Consider the following 22,216-nt stretch of genomic DNA (forward strand, 5'->3'; position numbering starts at 1 on the left):
TAAGGAAGTAAAAATGTCCAAATTCAGGCAAGACTATAAAAATGTCCAAATTAGGGCATTCATGGGAAGATACCTTGGTTTAAGAAGGCTAATGATATTCAGGGTTTCTCTCTCAGCTGGAATGGCACATGGCAATGTCTTCTAGCTTTCTCTCCTGGAGTCTTCAATGGCTTTTCCAGGGCTTTGTTGATTCTGTTGGCTGTGGTGGTTTTCTTGGTTCTAAAGCTTTTTCCAAAATTGTTCCCTCTTAAAGGATCCTAGTAACCCACCCCACTCTGAATGGGTGGAGGTACATCTCCATGGAAGCCATCTAATAAAAAATTACCACCTACAATTGGGCGGGTCATAATTCCATGGAAACAATAAAAAAGATTCCACCCAGCAATATTGAATGAGAATTAAAGGACATGACTTTTCTGGGGGTATATAATAGCTTCAAACTGGCATATCTTCTTTGCAGAAATGGAAGACAATCATCAAATATATATGGAGGGGTAAGGGGTCCTAATTAGCTAAAGATATCTTGAAAAAGAAGAATGAAGTTGGAAGACACACTTCCCAATCTTAAAACACATTACAAAGACCCTACTAATCAAAGCAGCATGGTACTGGCACAAGGACAGACATACAGACCAGTAGAATAGAATTGAGAGTTCAGAAATCAACCCTCACATTCATGACAAGATGGCAAAGACCACTCAGTTGAGAAAGGATGGTCTCTTCAACAGATGGTGCTTGAAAAGCTGGATCTCCATTTGCAGAGCAACAACAACATAAAGAAAAACAAAAGGAGGATCCTGCCTTACATCCTATGCAAAGATCAAAGGCCTAAATATAAGGGTTAGAACTATTAAACTCCTAGAAAAAGATGTAAGGAAGCATCTTCAGGACATTGTGCTAGGCGATGGTTTCTTATATTTTACATGCAAAGCACAATCAACAAAAGGAAAAATAGATAAATGGAACCTCATCAAAATAAAAAAGCTTTTCTTCCTCAAAGGACTTTGTCATGAAAGTAAAATGACAACCTATACAATGGGAGAAAATATTTAGAGAACACATATCTGGTAAAGGATTAATATCTAGTATATAGAAAGAAATTCTTCAACTTAACGAAAAGACAAACAGCTCAGTTAAAACATGGACAAAAGACTTGAACAGACCTCTCTCCAAAGATGACCAGAAAGAACATGAAAAGATGCTCAACATCATACGCCATCAGGGAAATCTCCCTGGTAACATGGGACATAACTCCTAGGGATGAGACTGGCTCTGGCATCATGGGATTGAGAAAGCCTTTTTGACCAAAAGGGGGAAGAGAAATGAAACAAAATAAGGTTTCAGTGGCTGAGAGATTTCAAATAGAGTTGGGAGGTCATTCTAGAGGTTATCCTTATGCATAATATTGACGTTTATTTTTTAGTTTCTAGTGTATTAGAATAGCTTGAAGGAAATATCTGAAACTGTTGGACTATAAACCAGTACCTTTGATTCTTGGCGATGATTGTATAACTATAGCTTTTACCATGTGACTGTGTGATTGTGACAACCTTGTGGCTTATACTCCCTTTATCCAGTGTATGGGCAGATGAGTAAGAAAATAAAGACATAAAATAATAATAATGGGGGGGTAAGGGGTTTGGGATGTTTGAGGTGTTCTTTTTTATTTTTATTTTTGGAGTAATTAAAATGTTGTAAAATTGATTGTGGTGATGAATGTGGAGCTATATGATGATACTGTGAACCACTGATTGTGTACTTTGGATGATTATATGGTATGTGAATATATCTCAGTAAAATTGCATTAAAAAGTCTTCTTCTTTTATGAAACACTCTCTTCACTTGGCTTTGGGTCAGTTCTCTTGCTTGGTTTTTCTCCTAAATTGTTGACCACCGTTTCTCAGTCTCCATCTCTTGACCTCTAAATATGGGATGCATGACTGTCCAATACTCTGGCCTCTTCCTTATCTACCTTCTCTCTTACTGCTCTCATTCATTTGCCTAACATTAATGAATCCCAAATATATATCTCTAGTTCAGACTTTTCCTTGGATGAAAGACCATGTTTCCATCCCTACAGGCATTTTTATGCTGATGAGAAAAAACTTCCCTTTTCTTCCAGTGTTTGACTGCCATCTTCTGGAAAATTTTCAGAGTAAATTATCAGGGGACTGTAACTCTGAATAGTATTTCTACGACTGCTCAATTTACAATCATTAGCAGCAGCTCCTTTTCTCTATATAGGTGGGTGTTTAATAGACTCCTCAAGCTTGATATGTCCCAAACCAAACTCTTGATTCCTATCTCCCACTCCCTAGACAAATCTCTTCCTCTCAGCTTTCTCCATTTCAGCATTCTTCTGGTTGCTGAGCTCAAACTCCTTAAAGTTATGCTTGAATCTTCTCTTTCAGTCATACCCCACCTTCCACCTTCAATCCTTCAGCAAATGCTGTTGGTTTTTCCTTCAGAATAAATTGGAATTCAGACACACACACACACACATACAGACACACAGACGCACATACATTGTTTACAGTTTCCCCTTTTAGGATTTAAGCTTCATTAGACTAGAGATGTATTTGTCATTTCCTCTGCTCTCCCAATTTCTAAATAGTGCAGAGGAGCTCAATTGAATGAACAAATGAAAACAGGCATTCCTAAATTTGTCTGTGCAACCTATCCTTCAAAAAGACACAAAAGTTTGAGGATCCTAACCAAATATAATACTCAATTGCAAGGTAAAGCATTTCAGGGGTCCACGAATGAATTTAGATCTAATCTGTGAATCACATTGTTTACAACCTTCTGGCAAAGGCATTAATTTTAAGCAGAGAAAGCAAGCTGGTGCCATCTAGTGGCAACAACAGAAGTCCATCTGGTATTTGTGTTACTTTAATTCATTGATTATAACATATTAGAAAATGTGTTCCCTGATCCAGAAGCTTATTAATTTTATGAAAGTAATAATTATGGTAGCCATAAGGGTCCTCAAATATGTGTTTTCCAGATAATATGTAAGCTGAGAAAATACAGCTCCATTTCTTCTAAATTATTTGTCTTATTTTTACTTATTAATTTCTGTTTTTTGGGATCTGACTTCTTTTTCCTGTCTTTATTTTTCTTATTGTGTTGTCCTCTTGTTATTATTAATTGGTGATATTAAACTTTCAATTCACATGGTATTAGACTAGGCATTGAGTGGATAAACAGAACATGAAGGCTTTATCTTCTGGAAATTTATATTCAAGTAAGAGCAGTACCTTATAAGATTAAACATTTCAAAGAGCATGTCAAATGATGCAGTAATCTCTTCAATCCAGATTTCCTATAGGCTACTGAAGCATTATTATGTATATTTCCACTTTTAGAGGACTGAGTTTTTTGAAGTCTTCCCTTTCTATTTTTCGTGGTGAATATTGTTATATGGAGACACTAAAACAGAAAATATTCACATCCATGAACATTGCCAGGAAAGACAGAAATTTTAAAGTTAGGTCATTTCAGTTCTTTGGCATATTAAAGCATAGACTCATTGGCGCATTTCAGAAGATTATGACTTTATCAGTCTTTAGTAGCTGGGATGGAGCTGGGAAGTCTGTGTTTGCCCATCAGGAGGCCTGAAGCAATGAACAGTCAAGGAACAGGGGCGGGAGAATTCCAGGAAGGACATGAATTCTATCACTCAGATTATCCCTCTGCCTTTTCATGTGGAAGGTTTTGTCTTAGTTGCTCCAGGGGCCTAAATAGAATATGACAAGAAAGCAGATTTCGTATTAATATGAAGAAACATTTTTCTATTAATACTTTTTCCCAAAGTGATCGAAGCCTGGGTTCCCCATCAATGGATGGGTCCAACCAGAAGCTCTGTAGTAATCTGCCAGGGACTTGTTGAAGCTGATGAGATTCTCTGATTTTCTGACAGACCTTTTCTTTTCCTTACACACTTTGAAATTCTCCCCACACATCAGTACTCAATTCATACTCCATTTCTTTTTGGGGGCACTGCAGCTTAAAGGTATTGTTTCTTCCTCTCCTGTCATATGAAATTCAGATAAGCACTTATACCCTGTGTTAACTGTTTTTTCTGTGATATGGTCTTTAGCTCCCTGATTTGATACCAAGCTACTTGAATACATCGTATATTTGGTTGTCACTCCCATTGGACTCAAACTAGGGTGTAGCTTAAATGTTTATGATGGGAACTGGTAGAGGGGCTGCCAATAATTGTCTCAACTGGCATCTGGGCTAAGCTACTTATAATTAGTCTAATTTTGTTTGGGCAACACTTTAGCTAGATATTAAAAAAACTAAAATATATGTTAAATTTGTTTTCTTGCAAAAATTATAATACCCTTTGTAGTAGGGCTGTTTTTCATATATGTGATATCTTTGGAAGTTGACATAGAAAATGACAGTACAATAGTTGAAACAACATTACTGATATGAAAACTAGTTTTCTGTCAATCATTTAGCTCTTTTACAGTTTTTCCATCGCTGTATAGATATTTATTCTTTTTTTCAGATTGCAAGTAAATATTTCCTTTGATGCAATGATCTCTATTTTGTTTTCTTGAGAATATGCCTTTTTAATTGCACAAGTTGACACTGTATTTTTAATAGTATGTTTTTTTTTTTTTTTCATGGGCAGGCACTGGGAATCGAACTTGGGTCCTCTGGCATGGCAGGCAAGTATTTTTGCCTGCTGAGCCACCGTGGCCCGCCCAATAGTATGTTTTTAAGCTAAAATATTCCAGAATATTTCTTTTTAAAGAATTAAGCAAATTTTGTTCCTGAATGTTCTTCTCTCCAGGAGCTATATTTACATAACCTAGCATTCTATCTTAATGAAATGGTGGTATTGAAAAAGAAAATGTTAATAGGATTAGTGGGTAGGCTTTATGTGTACCCTGGATCTAATTTCTTTGACAATCAGATTCTCTTGCTTGTTTTATCCTATAGAAGGCAAAAAATTCCCTCTGAATTATTTAATAGGCAAGATGGTTTAAGGAATACTCATGGTACTTAATTACTTATCTAAAAATTATCAAATTTAGCATCCTTAACATTTGTTTTATGCTTAACATTTCTAAACTGTTAATGTGATTCTTAGCAACTTCTGTGTTCTTTCAGTTTGATGGCTAAACCAACAACATTGGATTCTTTTAATTTTTAACTAAAAAAACATTGTTTCCTTACAATTATGGCAAGAGTATACAAATTCAAGTTGTATTAATTTATCTTTTGTAGAATATGCAGAATTTCTACACTGCAAAGGGAAAAAATTTACAGATTTTGATGAAGTTCGCCATGAGATTGAAGCAGAAACAGATCGAGTGACGGGAATGAATAAAGGCATTTCCTCCATACCTATTAATTTACGAGTCTATTCCCCACACGGTAAGTAAAATAAGACACTCCATATTCTTCTCCTCAAAAATTCTTATTACTTTAGTGAACATACATTATTTGTATAGAATTTTATTCTCTCAAAAGTATTGGGTTTCTAGAACAGCATCTGGATACTGCCATAAATGGTGTTCCAAAGAGCTCATAGTTTTATTTATAGGGAGTAAGGAAGGAATGGCTTAAAAAATATCTGAATTGAGTTAGTCATTTAGAAATTTTTTTGTGTTTATTAAAAACTTGTAGAATTCCAAAGGAGAATGCGTGCAAGTATCCATTTTTAGTATTTTCTGACTTTGCAAAAATCTTACCAATTCATGGTACTAATGCTTATATCTTTCCATATTGGATTTCCCCAGGAATCAACGGATATTTTTTCAAACTGTCAGCAGAAACTTATAAATTAATCAATTCATGGTGTGTGATGCCAAATATGCTCTATAATGACTACACCTTTATTGGAGCAGATTTAGTCTCTAATCTTCTCCCCAGTTCTTTTGTTCAGGATGAATGGCGTAAGGTCAATTATGATTTCCAAGTAGGATTTGCTGCTAAACACTGTTATAGATGCAGAGAATGATAACCAGGTTGGGTTGGAGTCACATTGTCACTTACTCAGTTGTAGTTTCCTCTTCTCCCAAATTGTGCTCCATGAATTGGCACCACGAATGGCTAGCCAGTTTTCCGGTAGCCTGTGCAGCTAACCTTCTATAAATAACATTTAATGCTTTTGAAGAGGAAGAAAAGTTTTACCCTGAGTATACACCATTTTGAAGGCAACGTATAAGAATAGTAGACACCATATACATTTATTGTGTTTTAATTATAACCCCCTGTTCTAGTTTGCTAGCTGCCAGAATGCAACACCAGAGACGAATTGGCTTTTAATAAAAGGGGATTTATTTCATTAGTTCTTCAGAGGAAAGGCAGCTAACTTTCAATTGAGATTCTTTCTTACATGGGAGACACAGGGTGATCTCTGCTGGCCTTCTCTCCAGGCCTCTGGGGTCCAACATCTTTCCCCAGGTGATTCCTTTCTGCATCTCCAAAGGGCTGGGCTGAGCTGTGAGTGCTGACATGAGGTATGCTGATCTGCTTGGGCTGTGCTACATTGAGCTCTCTTATTTAAGCACCAGTCAATTAAACGTCATTCATTGCAGCAGGCACGCCTCCTAGCCGAATGCAGATGTAATCAGCAACAGATGAGGTTCACAAGCCATCAGCTCATGTCCACAGCAATATAACTAGGCACGTTCACCTTACCAAGTTGACAACTGAATCTAACTACCACACCCACTATGTATAGTTCAGCTCACTAAGAAAAACTGTTAGGCAAGTAAACACGTGCCTTTCAAATTATGTCGGAACAATCATTCAGGATAGCACGTTCATATCATAAAAATAGAGAAAACTAGCAAAGCTGTTTTGTGTTCTATGCTTTTCATTCTATACACTTGGGTTGGTGTTATTCAGTGGAGCAATATACAAAGCTGTGCTTGTTTTATCTTCACTCATGTGGTATGATTTGCATTGTTAATATCTTCCAGCATTGAGGGTATATGTAAGACTCTTTTTTTCTTTCCACACAGTGTTGAATTTAACCCTTATTGACCTACCTGGGATTACTAAAGTTCCTGTGGGAGATCAGCCACCAGATATTGAATATCAGATCAGAGAAATGATTATGCAGTTCATCACACGAGAGAACTGTCTGATTTTGGCTGTTACCCCGGCCAACACTGATCTTGCAAACTCAGATGCATTGAAGCTAGCTAAAGAAGTTGATCCTCAAGGTGAGTGTGTAACTCTTAAATGAGAGAGAATTAATCTAAAATGTCAAGAGTTTGGGTATATTTAAAGAGAACACAAATTCTCATGACTTGATTTCATTATTGATATAATTAACCACTATTAATATTATTAAATATTTTGTATTTAAGATGCCAAAAGGAAAATAGCTACAAAATATAGTAAAAAACTATAAAAATAAATATAAAATTAACTGGGATCTTGGACAATAGACATTTCTGAGCCTCACAAACTACTTATTTAAAGAAAGTCTACAAAATAAACTTCTGGTAGAAAAGAATTCAGAATCTCTTTAGTTTATTAAGAGAGTTACCTAAATATACTCCCAAGGAAGAATCTTTCTGTCTTGGTTGGTTTGTTTTGTTTCTTTAAAATAAGAAGCTCTTTTAATGCATGAGAGATATTATTTAGCTTATAATAATTTAAGATCAATATATTTTCTAAAAGCATGGCATTATCTGTTATTTGCATTTGAGAATCCAGAAAAGTGCCTTCTTTATGTTGATGCTTTGATTTTTTTATTTCTTCTGAGCACAGTAATAACAATTTATTGTCAGAGATTGCAATGATGGATCTTATCATGCGTCTGTTAATTAATTACTTGCATAATTTTCATTTAATTAATTTTCATTTCTGATATCACTGAAAAATTCCAAGAGCATTTTTTTGTTTTGTGAATGCTATTTTTTTTTTTTTTGCATCCTGCTCTTGGTTTCAAAGGTGTAAAATATTCTCTAAGGATTTTAATGAGAATTTTTGAGGTTTTTCTTTTGAAATCTACAGTGTCTCTGAGTCTGTTTTTTTCTGATTGTTTTTGTACTTGATGTTAGATGTGTTTTGCAGATATTTGGTGTTCTTTAGCTGCTCGTTCATATATGAGAGTGAAGCACTGAAAAGGTGATGGAAGCTCTGTGTGTGCATGGAAGGGATTTATTGACTGGTGGGCTTTCTAATAGGGTGATTGGGCTGGGACTTAGCTGTTTTGTTAGAATACATCCTCAGCTATCAGGTTATGTGAGTATTTTCTCTTGAGCTGATCTGGCACAAGCCTCATGTTCAGTGTTCTCAGAGCCAAGAGGAAGAAGGGAGTTGGGGCAAGGGACTATCGGTATGCAGACTTTTAATTAATGTCCCTGCTTTCATAATGACATTCCTCAAGGTCTTCTTGAGTCCAACGTCCATCTCATTTATCCTCTTCTGAAAGTAAATTGTCAGTACTCGGCTGAGGTTGAGGAGGAATACCTGTGTGGTTTGGAAGAGGGAGAAAGGATCTTGAAATCTTCCTATATAAATCATCAACCAATTCTCCTATATTTTAGCTCCTCCTAGACCCTGACTTGTGTGCCTCTTTCTCCACATCCTCAGCACTTCTAATTTTTTTTTAGAATAATTACCATTCAAGTATGTGTGAGATGATACCTCATCGTGGATTTGATTCGCTTTTTTAAATAGCCAGTGAAATTGAGCATTTTTTCATGTTTTTAGGCCGTTTATATTTCCTCTTCAGAAAAGTGTCTTTTGCCCATTTTTAAATAGGGTTGTTTGTCTTTTTGTGGCTGAGTTGTAGGATCTCTTTATATATTCTGGATATTAAATTCTTATCTGATATGTAGTTTCCAAATATTGTCTCCCATTGTGTAGACTGCCTTTTTCCTTTCCTAAGTCCTTTGATGTACAGCAGTATTCAGTTTTTAGGAGATTCCATTTATCTATTTTTTCTTCCATTCCTCACACTTTGGGTGAAAGGTCTAGGAAATCACCTCCTGTCATAAGATCTTTAAGATAATTCCCTCTACTTTTTTCTTAAAGTTTTATATTCTTAGCACTAATATTTAGGTCTTTGATCTATTTTGAGTTAATTTTGAATATAAGGTGTGAGATAGGGGTCCTCTTTCATTCTTTTGGATATAGATATCCAGTTGTCTAAGCACTATTTATTGAAGAGGCTGCTCTCTGCAAGTTGACTTGAATTGACTGCCTTATCATAGATCAGTTATCCATAGATGAGAGGGTCTATTTTTGACTCAGTTTGATTCCATTGGTCAGCATATCTGTCTTTCTACTGTTTTTACCACTGTAGGTTTGCAGTATGCTTTAAAGTCAGATAGTATGAGACTGTCTCACTATCATTCCTCACTTCATTCCTCTTTCTCAAGATATTTTTAGCTATTCAGAGCTCCCAGCCATTCCAAATAAATGTGGTTATTAGTTTTTCTGTTTCTGCAAAGTAGGTTATTGGGTTTTAATTGTTATTGCATTGAATCTATAAATTGATTTTTGTAGAATTGGCATCTTAACTGTATTTAGTCTTCCAATCCATGAACATGGTATGTTCTTCCATTTATTTAGATCTTCCTTGATTTTTTTTAGTAACATTTTGTAGTATTTGTGGCCTTGGTTAAATTTATTCCTAAATATTTGATTCTTTTGGTTGTTATTGTGAATGAATTTTTTCCTTGATTTCTTCCTTAGATTGCTCAGCATAGAAATACTAATGATTTTTGGTTGTTGATCTTGTACCCTGCCACTTTTCTGTGCTCACTTATTAGTTCTATTAGTTTTGCTGTAGATTTTTTTTTTAAATTTTCTACATATAGGATCATGTCATCTTCAAGCAGTGAAAGTTTTACTCATATCTTTCCAATTTGGATGCATGTCATTTCATTCTGTGGCCTAATTGCTATAGCTAGAACTTCCAGCAAAATGTTACATAACAATGGTGACAATGGGCATCCTTATCTTGTTCCTGAGTAGACGGAAAGCTTTCAGTCTTTCCCCATTGCGTATGATGCTGTCTGTGGGTTTTGCACATATTCCCTTTATCACGTTGAGGAATTTCCCTTCTATTCCTATTATTTGCAGTGTTTTTATCAAGAAAGGACATTGGGCTTTGTCGGATGTGTTTTCTGCATTAGTTGAGATGATTATGTATTTTTTCTGCTTTGATTTATTGATGTGGTGTATTGTATTAGTTGATTTTCTTGTGTTGAACCAGCCTTGCATACCTGAAGTAAATCCCATTTGGTCATAGTATATAATTCTTTTAATGTACTGCTGGATTTGATTTGAAAGTATTTTGTTGGGGATTTTTGCCTCTGTATTCACTAAAGAATCTGGTCTGTAATCTTTTATTGTAGTATCTTTGTCTGGCTTTGGTATTAGGATGACATTTGCTTCAAAGAGTGAGTTAGGTACCTTTCCTTCCTCTTCAATTTTTTTAGAACAGTTTGAGCAGGATGGATACTAATTCTTTCTTGAATGCTGGGTAGAATTCACATGTGACTCCATCTGGTCCTGAACTTTTCTTTTTGGGGGAGCTTTTTGATGACTGATTCAATCTCTTTACTTGTGATTGATTTGTTGAGGTTGTCTATTTCTTCTTGAGTCAATGTTGATTGTTCATGCTTTTCTAGGATGTTGTCTAGTTTGTTAGCATATAGTTGCTCAAAGTATCCTCTCATTATCTCCTTCATTTCTGCAGGGCCAGTAGTTATATCCCCTCCTCCATTTCTGATTTTACTTATTTGCATCTTCTCTCTTTTTTTTTTCTTTGCGAGACTAGCTAAGGGTCCATTGATTTTATCAAAGAACAAACTTCTGGTTTGGTTGAGTCACTGTATTGTTTTCATATATCAATTTTATTTATTTATGCTCTAATTTTTATTTCTTTCCTTTTGTTTGCTTTGGGGTTAGGTTACTATTCTTTCTCTGGTTCTATCAGGTGAACAGTTACTTCCTTGAGTCTTTATCTTTCTTGCTTTTTTAATACAGATTTTAGAGTTTCCCTCTCAGCCTCACCTTTGCTGCATCCCATAAGTTTTGATATGTTATGTTTTCATTTTCATTTTCTTCGAGCTATTTACTGATTTCTCTTGTAATTTCTTCCTTAACTCACTGGTTATTCAAGAGTGTTTGGGTTACCTTCCATATTTTTGTGAATTTTCTGGCCTTCTATCTGTTATTAATTTCCAGCTTCATTCATTATGATCTGAGAAAGTGTTTTGTATAATTTCAATCTTTTAAAATTTATTGAGACTTGCTTTGTGACCCAACATATGGTCTATCCTGGAGAATGATCCATGGGCACTTGAGAAAAATGTTTATCCTGCTGTTGTGGGGTGTAATGCTCTGTAAATGCCTGTTAAGTCTAGTTCATTTACAATTCAAAGTCTTGCTTCCTTATTGTTATTCTATCAAGATGTTCTATCCATTGATGAGAGAAGTGTATTGAAGCCTCCAGATGTTATTTTAGAAATGTTTCCTCCTCCCTACAGTTTTGTCAGTGTATGTCTCATGTATTTTGAGGCACTATGGCATGTTACATAAATATTTATGATTGTTATGTCTTCTTGATGAATTTTCCCTTTTATTAATACATAGTGTCCTTGTTTATCTCTTTAAATTGTTTTACATTTGAAGTGTAACTTGTCTAAGATTAGTATAGCTACCCCAGATCTTTCTGGTTGTTGTTTGCATGAAATATCTCTTTCTGACCTTTCATTTTCGACATATTTTTGTCCTTGGGTCTATGCTTCTGTAGACAGCATAGAGATGGTTCCTTTTGAAAAAATCCATTCTGCAAGTCTGTGTCTTTTGATTGGGGTGTTTAATCCATTAATATTTAATGTTATTACTGTAAAGGCAGTATTTTCTTCTTCCATTTTGTCTTTTGGATTTTATATGTCATATCTTATTTTTTCTCCCTTACTGATAGTCTTCATTTTTACACTTTTCTCCAGATCCCTCTCTCTTGTGTTTACCTATTTTTTTATAGTGCCCCCCTTTATTATTTCTTGTAGAGCATGTCTCTTATTCAGAAACTCTCTCAGTTCTGTTTGTCTGCAAATGTTTTAAACGCTCCATCATTTTTTTTATTTTTTTTTTTTTTTTTAAAAAAAGAAAAGAAATTAACACAACATTTAAAAATCATTCCATTCTACATATGCACTCAGTAATTCTTAATATCATCACATAGATGTATGATCATCCTTTCTTAGTACATTTGCATCGATTTAGGAAAAGAACTAGCAAAACAGCAGAAAAAGATATAGAATGTTAATATAGAGAAGAAAATTACAACAATAATAATAATAAAAAATATATATAAAAAAGGAAAAAGAAAAAACAAAAACAAAAGATACAAACAAACAAACAAACAACAACAACAACAAAAACTATAGTTCAGATGCAGCTTCATTCAGTGTTTTAACATAGTTACATTACAATTAGGTATTATTGTGCTGTCCATTTTTGAGTTTTTGTATCTAGTCCTGTTGCACAGTCTGTATCCCTTCAGCTCCAATTACCCATTATCTTACCCTGTTTCTAACTCCTGCTGGTTTCTGTTACCAATGATATATTCCAAGTTGATTCTTGAATGTCGGTTCACATCAGTGGGACCATACAGTATTTGTCTTTTAGTTTTTGGCTAGACTCACTCAGTATAATGTTCTCTAGGTCCATCCATGTTATTACATGCTTCATAAGTTTATTCTGTCTTAAAGCTGCATAATATTCCATCGTAGGTATATACCACAGTTTGTTTAGCCACTCGTCTGTTGATGGACATTTTGGCTGTTTCCATCTCTTTGCAATTGTAAATAATGCTGCTATAAACATTGGTGTGCAAATGTCCGTTTTGTCTTTGCCCTTAAGTCCTTTGAGTAGATACCTAGCAGTGGTATTGCTGGGTCGTAATCCATTCTGCCAGTCTATGTCTTTTGATTGGGGAATTCAGTCCATCAACTTTTAGTGTTATTACTGTTTGGATAATATTTTCCTCTACCATTTTTCTTTTGTATTATATATATCATATCTGATTTTCCTTCTTTCTACACTTTTCTCCATACCTCCTCTCTCTGTCTTTTTGTATCTGACTCTAGTGCTCCCTTTAGTATTTCTTGCAGAGCTGGTCTCTTGGTCACAAATTCTCTCAGTGACTTTTTGTCTGAGAATGTTTTAATTTCTCCTTCATTTTTGAAGGACAATTTTGCTGGATATAGAAATCTTGGTTGGCAGTTTTTCTCTTTTAGTAATTTAAATATATCATCCCACTGTCTTTTAGCTTCCATGGTTTCTGCTGAGAAATCTACACATAGTCTTATTGGGTTTCCCTTGTGTGTGATGGATTGTTTTTCTCTTGCTGCTTTCAAGATCCTCTCTTCTCTTTGACCTCTGACATTCTAACTAGTAAGTGTCTTGGAGAACGCCTATTTGGGTCTATTCCTTTGGGGTGCGCTGCACTTCTTGGATCTGTAATTTTAGGTCTTTCATAAGAGTTGGGAAATTTTCAGTGATAATTTCTTCCATTAGTTTTTCTCCTCCTTTTCCCTTCTTTTCTCCTTCTGGGACACCCACAACAAGTATATTTGTGCGCTTCATATTGTCATTCAGTTCCCTGATCCCCTGCTAAAGTTTTTCCATTCTTTTCCCTATAGTTTCTGTTTCTTTTTGGAATTCAGATGTTCCATCCTCCAGTTCACTAATTGTAGCTTCTGTCTCTTTAGATCTACCATTGTAGGTATCCACTGTTTTTTCCATTTTTTCTTCTTTGTCCTTCACTCCCACAAGTTCTGTGATTTGTTTTTTCAGATTTTCTATTTCTTCTTTTTGTTCAGCCCATATCTTCTTCATGTCCTCCCTCAATTTATTGATTTGGTTTTTGAAGAGTTTTTCCATTTCTGTTCGTATATTCAGCATTAGTTGTCTCAGCTCCTGTATCTCATTTGAACTATTGGTTTGTTCCTTTGATTGGGCCATATCTTCAATTTTCCGAGCGTGATCCGTTATTTTCTGCTGGTGTCTGGGCATTTAATCAGATTTCCCTGGGTGTGGGACCCAGCTGGTTGAAAGATTTTTCTGTGAAATCTCTGGGCTCTGTTTTTCTTATCCTGCCCAGTAGGTGGCGCTTGTGGCACTCGTCTGTCTGTGGGTCCCACCAGTAAAAGCTGCTGTGGCTCCTTTAACTTTGGAAAACTCTTGCTGTGGGGGCGGGTCGCCAGCCGAAGCGGCTTGTGGAATGCCAATCTGAATCTCGCAGTCGGCCCGGGAAACCGTGCATGGAGGGGGGGGCGCCGGCCACCGCGGGTTGGGGGAGTGCCGGTCCAAATTGCCCAGCCGGCCCGAGACTCAAGTGTGGCAGGAGGGCCCCGCTATCCAACGTTCCCAGTCAGACCGGGAAGCCACGTGTGTGGAAGGGACCCTGGTCGCCAGCCGCCCCGGCCCGGGGAAGCGCGCGCCCCTCGGTGATCTCACTGCAGCGGATTCTCTCTGCCCATTCAGCCCTTCCAGAATGGGGTACACTGTCTTTTTGGCCTCTGTCGTGGCTCTGGGAGCTGTTTTGTATCATTTCTGTTTCTTTAGTTGCTGTTCTGGAGGAGGAACTAAGACCCGCGCGTCTTACTAAGCCGCCGTCTTCTCCGGAAGTCTCCATCATTTTTGATGGACAATTTTACTGCATATAAAATTCTTGGTTGGCAGTTTTTCTCTTTCTGGCTTCTTACCTGCATAGTTTCTGCTGAGAAATCCACACATAGTCTTATTGAGCTTCCCTTGTATGTGATGGACCACTTTTCTCTTGCTGCTTTCAGAATTTTCTCTTTGTCTTTGACATTTGACAATCTGATTAATAAGTGTCTTGGAGTAGGTCTAATTGGATCTATTTTGTATAGGGTTATGCTGGTTTTCTTGGATCTTTAAATTTATGTCTTTCATAAGAAATGGGAAATTTTAAGTGGTTATTTCCTCCATTATTCTTTTTGTCTCTTTTCCCATCTCTTCTCCTTCTGGATCACTCTTAACACGTATATTAATGCACTTCATGATGTAATCCAACTCCCTGAGACCCTGTTCACATTTTTCCATTCTTTTCCTTAACTGTTCTTTTGTATGTAGGATTTCAGATGTCCTGTAAACTAGTTCACTAAGCATTTTTTCTGTCTCTTCAAGTCTACTGTTCTAAGTCTCCACTGGGGTTTTCTTCTCTTCCACTGTGCCTTTCATTCCCATAAGTTCTGCCAATTACTTTTTCAAGCTCTCAAGTTCTTCTTTTTGGTTACCAATGTCTTCTTTATATCATTCATCTTTTTCTGCCATATCTTCTTTCAATTCATTGATTTGAGTTTTGAATTGATTTAGCATGTTTGTTTGAATTACTTTAATTAGTTGTTTAACTCCTGTATCTTGATTGAAGTGTTAGTTTGTTCCTTTGCCAGGTCCATATCTTTGTTTTTCCTAACATGACTTGTAACTTTTTTGCTGGTGTCTAGGCATCTGATTTCCTTGATTAGTTTATTCTGGAGTTCATTTTCATTCTTTTACCTAGGGTTTTCTTTTTGATTGGCTTCTTCTGTATCTGTTCTCTGGCATTCAATACAACTTATTCTAGACCTCTAGCATAGCTTCTTTTTAAATGAACAGAACTTTAGGTCTTGTTTTTATGGTTCTTATCCTTTGTCTCTCGTAACAATTTTTGTTTTAAATTCTATTTATCTGATATTAGTATACCCATTCCAGCTTTCTTTTTGGTTACTGCTTATCTAGTATATATTTTTCCACCTTCTATTTTAAATTTATTTGTGTATTTGAATAAGAAATATATCTCCTGTAGCCAGCATATAGTTGGCTTGTGTTTATTTTTTAACTTTTTAATTGTATAGTATAACATATGTACAAAGCAAAGGAAGAAAGAAGCAATAGTTTTCAAAGCACTCTTCAACAAGTAGTTATAGGACAAATCCCAGAGTTTGTTATGGGCTACCATACCATCATCTCAGATTTTTCCTTCTAGCTTCTCCAAAGTATAGGAGGCTAGAAGGAGTATGCATATTTTTTATCATCACTTTTTTTTATTTTTTGTGAAAAATAACATATAGAAAAAAGCAATAAATTTCAAAGCACAGCACAACATTAGCTGTAGAACAGATTTCAGAGTTTGGTATGGGTTATAATTCCACAATTTTAGGTTTTTACTCCTAGCTGCTCTAAGATACTGGAGACTAAAAGAAATATCAATATAATAATTCAGCAATCATATTTATTTGTTAAACCCTACCTTCTCTGTATAAATCCACTCTTTAGGGGTATTTGGGTTATTGCCATTCTACCTTGTTCATGTTGGAAGGGCTGTCAATAATAAAGGGTGAGAAGATGGAACTAACTGATATTCTGGAAAGGCTGGCCTCTCTTGGATTCAGGACTTATCCAGTCCAGGGACCTATTTGGAGGTTGTAGGTTTCTGGAAAGTTACCCTACTGCATATAACCTTTGTAGAATTTTATGTGTTGCCCTGGGTATTCTTTAAGATTGGTTGAAATGGTTTTGTTTGGAGTTTGGCAAGTTATGATAGGTAGAAATGTCTATTTGAAGTTTGTGTAAGATCAGTCTCCAGAATAGCCTCTCAACTCTATTTAAACTCTCTCAGCCACTGATAACCTTATTTGTTATACTTCTTTCCCCTCTTTTGGTCAGGATGGCATTGTTGATCCCATAGTGTCAGGGCCAGACTCATCCCTGGGAGTCATCTTCCATGCCACCAGGGAGATTTACACCCCTGGATGTCATGTCCCAAGTGGAGGGGGTGCAATTATTTCACTTGCAGAATTGGGCTTAGAGAGAGTGAGGCCACATCTGAGCAACAAAAGAGATCCTCCAGAGGTGACTCTTGGGCATATTTATAGGTAGGCTAAGCTTTCCCACTACATACCTAAGCTCCACATGAGCAAGCCTCAAGATCAAGGGCTTGGCTTAATTATTTGGGTGTCCCTAATATCTGACACAGTATCAGGGGTTTCCCTGGTGATAAAGTTTAACAGTTCCGTATTTTTTCTCCTATCCCTCAAGAAACCTTACCAATACATTCTAATTATCTGCTTAATATATTCTGGGGTATATCCAGGGATTACATTAAGCTATACAGGATTAAAGACCTTCATTTTGATTCTGGCTTCCTGTGTTTTGATTGTTTAAATGAGCTATTTAGACAGGTTGAGTTAGAGTGTGTGCTACAGAAAATTTAGGTTCTGGACAAAATAAACCTTTCTTTCTTTGGTCTCAAAGAGTAGGTGAGATTCACTTGTGTTTCTTTTAATCCATTTTGCCAATATCTGCCTTTTGATCAGATTTTTCACCAATTTATCTTTAATGTAATTTCTGATTAGAATTTATGTCTGCATTTTGCCATTGGTTTTCTATTTGTCTTATGTTCTTTTTTTTTTTTTGCTTTGTAATTAGTATATTAAGGAGACATTCGTACATTTCAAGAATAGCTTAAATCTGATATCCAAATTTAAGCATGTGAACATATGACTTTTAAACATGATTAAAGCTATTCATAATTTGCTATTACTACCAACATTAAATTACAGTTACTTTGGAGCATAAGTTAAGTGGTTTAAAGTTAGCCTAAGGAACACCTCCTATCTCATACATGCAAATTTCTCCTGCTCTACAAAGATCTCTTCATCTTAACTTCTAAGTTATTGTCTTATGTTCTTTTTGTTTCTTTGTTTCTCCATTGCTGCTTTTTTGTGTTAAATATATACTGTCTTGTGTACAGTTTTTAATTTCTTTGCAGTTACTTTACTGTATTTTTTTTTATGTTATTTTCTTTAGTGGTTGCCCTGGGATTACAGTTAACATCTTAATTATAACAATCTAGTTCAGATTAATGCCAATTTAATGTCAGTAGTAACAGATACCTTGTTCCTGTGTAGCTCTGTCCTCTCCTACTTCTTTGTGCTATTATTGGCGTAGAAATTATATCTTTATACATTATATGCCTATCAACATAGGTTTATGATTGTTGCTTTTTTGCAGGTGTATTTTCAATCAGCTAGGAGAAAAAGGGGATTACAAACAAAAATACATTGAGACTGTCTTGTAATTACCTCTTTTTAACTGTGTACTTTATTTTTTTCACATGGATTTGAGTTCCTATTTAATGTCATTTCATTTAAGCCTAAGAAATTATTTCTTATAGGGCAAGACTTCCAGTGCTGAATTCATTCAAACTTTATAAACTGGAGGTGTCTTAATTTCTCCTTAATTTTTTTCTTAATTTTTTAAAAATACTTTTATTGACAAATCTTCACACATATAGAATCCATACATGGTGTACAATCAATGGCTCACAGTAGGATCACATATTTGTATATTCATAACCATAATCATTTTTAGAACATTTATATCACTCCAGAAAAAGAAATAAAAAGAAAAAAGAAAAAGCTCATACATACCATACCCCTTACCCCCTATATCACTGAACACTAATATTTTAATCTACCCAATTTATTTTACTCCTTATCCTCCCTATTATTTATTTATTTTTACACACATATATATTTTTACTCATCTGTCCATACCCTAGATAAAAACAGCATCAAATACAAGGTTTTCATAATCACACAGTCACATTGCAAAAGCTATATCTTTATACGGTTGTCTTCAAGAATCAAGGCTACAGTTTCAGGTACTTCTCTCCAGCCACTCCAATACACCATGAACTAAAAAGGGATATCTATATAATGCGTAAGAATAACCTCCAGGATAACCTCTTGATACTGTTTGAAATCTCTCCACCTCTGAAACTTTATTTCACCTCATTTCTCTCTTTCTTCTTTTGGTCATGAAGGCTTCCTCAATCCCATGATGATGCTGGGTCCTGGCTCATTATGGGAGTTCTGTCCCATGCTGGCAGGGAGATTTACATCCCTAGGAGTCATGTCCCACATAGCCGGGGAGGGCAGTGAGTTCACCTGCCAAGTTAGCTTAGAGAGAGAGGCACATCTGAGCAAAAAAGGAGGTTCTCTGCAGATGAGTCTTAGGCATAATTATAATTAGGCTTAGCCTATTCTTTGCAGGAATAAATTTCATAGGGGTGAACCCCAAGATTGAGGGCTCATCCTTTTGATTTGGCTGTTCCCACTGCTTGTGAAAATATCAGGAATTCCCCAGATGGAAAGTTGAATATTTTCTCCTTTCTTCCCAGGCCCCCAAGGGGATTTTGCAAATGCTTCTTTATTTACTGCCCAAATAAATCTAGAATATATAGGGGCATCACACTAACCTGGACAAACCAACAAGATCTCATGCCCTATTCAAGATCACATGTACTTATGATGTTCAACTAAATTGACCATACAAGTTAAATTAGGTAATGTGCTATTCAAAATATAAATTGGGCAACAAATAAATCTCTCTCCCTTTGGTCTCACACGGAAGTTGAAGTTTTAAAAATATGGAAGATATCATCCTTTACCCTGTATTCTGATCTACCTTAGTCCTATCCAGATCAGCTTTATTCATATCTCTACTCGAAGTCTGATCCTTTTTTCAACTTTTTAAACAGTTCCTATATGGGTTACTGCTGACTTTCAGAGCTTCAGAGCACTAACTCTGAGTCCCAGGTGTCACATAAACACCTGAAGTTTCTGGGAATGAACAGGTTATATACAAACAGCTCAGTATCTCAGAATAGAGAAATAATAGTTAAAGCTCGTGAATATATGTGACTGCTGAAAGAGCTTACAATCTAGCACCCTTTACAGTAGGCACCAACCTGATAACCCATGCTCTTGACTTCAATTCACTTACATTATAATTAGTCCATATGAGTGAGGCAGGGTAATATTTGTCTTTTTGTTTCTGATATTTTATTCAACATACAGTCCTTAAAATTCATTCACCTAGTTGCATGCCTTACAACTTCATTCCTTCTTGTGGCCATTCAGTAGTCCCTTGTATATATATGCCATAGTTCCCCCTTACATTCCTCAGTTGTTGTACCCTTAGGCCACCTCCAACCATTGTGAATCCCAAACACTGCTGAACACTGCTGCCATAAACACCAGTGTGCAAATATCCATTCGTGTCCCGACACTCAGTTCCTCCAGGTATATACTGGGCAACGGGGTTTCAGGATCATATGGCAGCTCCATACCTAGCCTCCTGTGGAACCACCACACAGCCCTCCAAGGGACTGCAGCTCTCAGTTTCCCTACTGACAGTGAATAGGTACATCTCTTTCTCTGCATTTTCTCTAGCACTTGTTTCTCTCTGTTCTTTTTTTTTTTTTGTAACATGGGCAGATGCTGGGAATCAAAGCTGGGTCTCTGGCATGGCAGGCAAGAATTCTGCCACTAAGCCACCATTGCCTGCCCTCTCTCAGTTCATTTTTAAACAGCTTTATTCTCATATCGTTCAGTCCAACCTAAGTAAATAAACATGCCTTTGCCACCATAATTTATATGAAGACATTTCCTTTACTTCCACAAAGAATCCATACCCCTTCCCCATGTCCCCCCCCCCCCCACCTGTTGACATTTAGTTTTGGCATAATGTCTTAATTACATTCAGTGGAAGCATATTACAATGTTACTGTTCACTATAGACCCTAGCTTGCAGTGATTGTACTTTTTTCTTTATACCATCCATTTTGAACATCTTGCAATGTTGACATTCATTGGTTTTTCCTCATGCAAAAGCGTTTTTATATTTGTACTTTTAATCACCATCATTGTCCCCTCTAGCATTCCTAAGCTACAGCGTCTCAGTCTCTATCCTCTGTATTTCCTTTTGGTTTCATAGTTGTCTCAGCCCTTCTCCTTAATTTTTTTTTAAATTAATTTTTTATATTTAAGAAAACAAACAATCACTTAGAACCACCAAAAGTGGTTATCTTAATTAGCTTAACTATAGGCATATTTAAATAAATATCCATATAATAATTGTAAAGCCTGCGTTTGTGCAGTAAGTTTCATAAACCAATTTAAAATTAAGGCAACAAGGTAAAAATCTACAAATTCAGATAACAAAGTTCTTAAATATTAAGTATTAAACACTAACTTAGATACCATTTGATCAGCTATCAAAACTGAATGTTCTCAAAATATCAAGTAGAAATTTCTTACAAATATCTGCATTGTTATAGTAATGACTTATGTTACTAAATATTTTCCTGATTTCAGGAAAATATGATGATACAAATATTTTTACAATTAACATATGGAAATTTTAACCACCTAAAATGAATATCTTAGCTTATCCATAGACATATTTAAAAAAAAATCTGAGTAATCATCGTAAAGCCTGTTTGTACAATTTGTTTCATAAACCAATTTAAAATTAAAGCAAGGGGAGAAAAATCTATAGATATAGATTCAGAGTTTCTTGAATTCTGAATATTAAACACTATCTTAAATACCATTTGATTAACTATCAAAACTGTGTGCATTCTTAAAATATGAAGTAAAAAGTTATTACAAATATCAACTTTGCTATAGTAGTGAGCTGTTACTAAATATTTTCAAATTTTTTATTTCAGAATTTATTTTATCTAATATTATTATAACAGCTTATAGTTTTTTGCTTTTTTTTTTTTTTATGTGAGAAGGCACCAGGAATCGAACCTGGGTCTCCGGCATGGCAGGTGAGCTGCCTATAGTTCTTTTTAACTGTTTTTTTGTTGTTGTTGTAAAATATATATACACAAAGAAGAGAAAGAAAAAAAGCAATAATTTCAAAGCACACTTCAACCAAGCAGCTACAGAACAGTTCCCAGACTTTGTCATGGGCTACCATGCCCTCATTACAGATTTTTCCTTTTAGCTGCTCCAAAACACTAGTGGCTTTATCAGAGTCACAATAATGGAATCATATAGTATCTGTCCTTTTGTGTCTGACTTATTTCATTCAGCATATGTCTTCAAGGTTCATCCACATTGTCATATGTTTCAATACATCATTTTGTCTAAATGCTGCATTATATTCCATCATATGTATATACCACATTTTATTTATCCACTCATCTGTTGAAGGGCACATGGATTGTTTCCATCTCTTGGCAATTGTGAATAGTGCTACTATGGAACATTGGTGTGCAAATGTCTGTTCATGTCACTGTCCTCAACTCTTCTGGGTATATACCGAATATTGGTATTGCCAGGTCATAGGGCAGCTCAATATTTAGTTTTCTGAGGAATCGCCAAACTGACTTCCATAGCCACTA

General features: G+C 35.7%; 1 protein-coding gene across 14 annotated transcripts in view; it reads left to right on the top strand.

Annotated features, from left to right (window-relative positions):
- The window catches only part of DNM3 (dynamin 3), a 608,953-nt gene that overhangs the window by 130,562 nt on the left and 456,175 nt on the right, over positions 1-22,216 (top strand). For all 14 annotated transcript variants that reach the window (XR_013174093.1, XR_013174092.1, XM_077156971.1 and 11 more), the window contains 2 exons: positions 5,248-5,397; positions 6,993-7,196. Coding sequence is in view for 12 of the 14 variants with exons in the window: in XM_077156971.1 (XP_077013086.1) it covers positions 5,248-5,397; positions 6,993-7,196 (354 nt within the window). In the remaining 2 variants the exon portion in view is untranslated. The remainder of the gene's footprint in view (positions 1-5,247; positions 5,398-6,992; positions 7,197-22,216) is intronic.

This window comes from Tamandua tetradactyla, chromosome 4, assembly GCF_023851605.1.
Source record: "Tamandua tetradactyla isolate mTamTet1 chromosome 4, mTamTet1.pri, whole genome shotgun sequence".
NCBI classification, from domain to species: domain Eukaryota; kingdom Metazoa; phylum Chordata; class Mammalia; order Pilosa; family Myrmecophagidae; genus Tamandua; species Tamandua tetradactyla.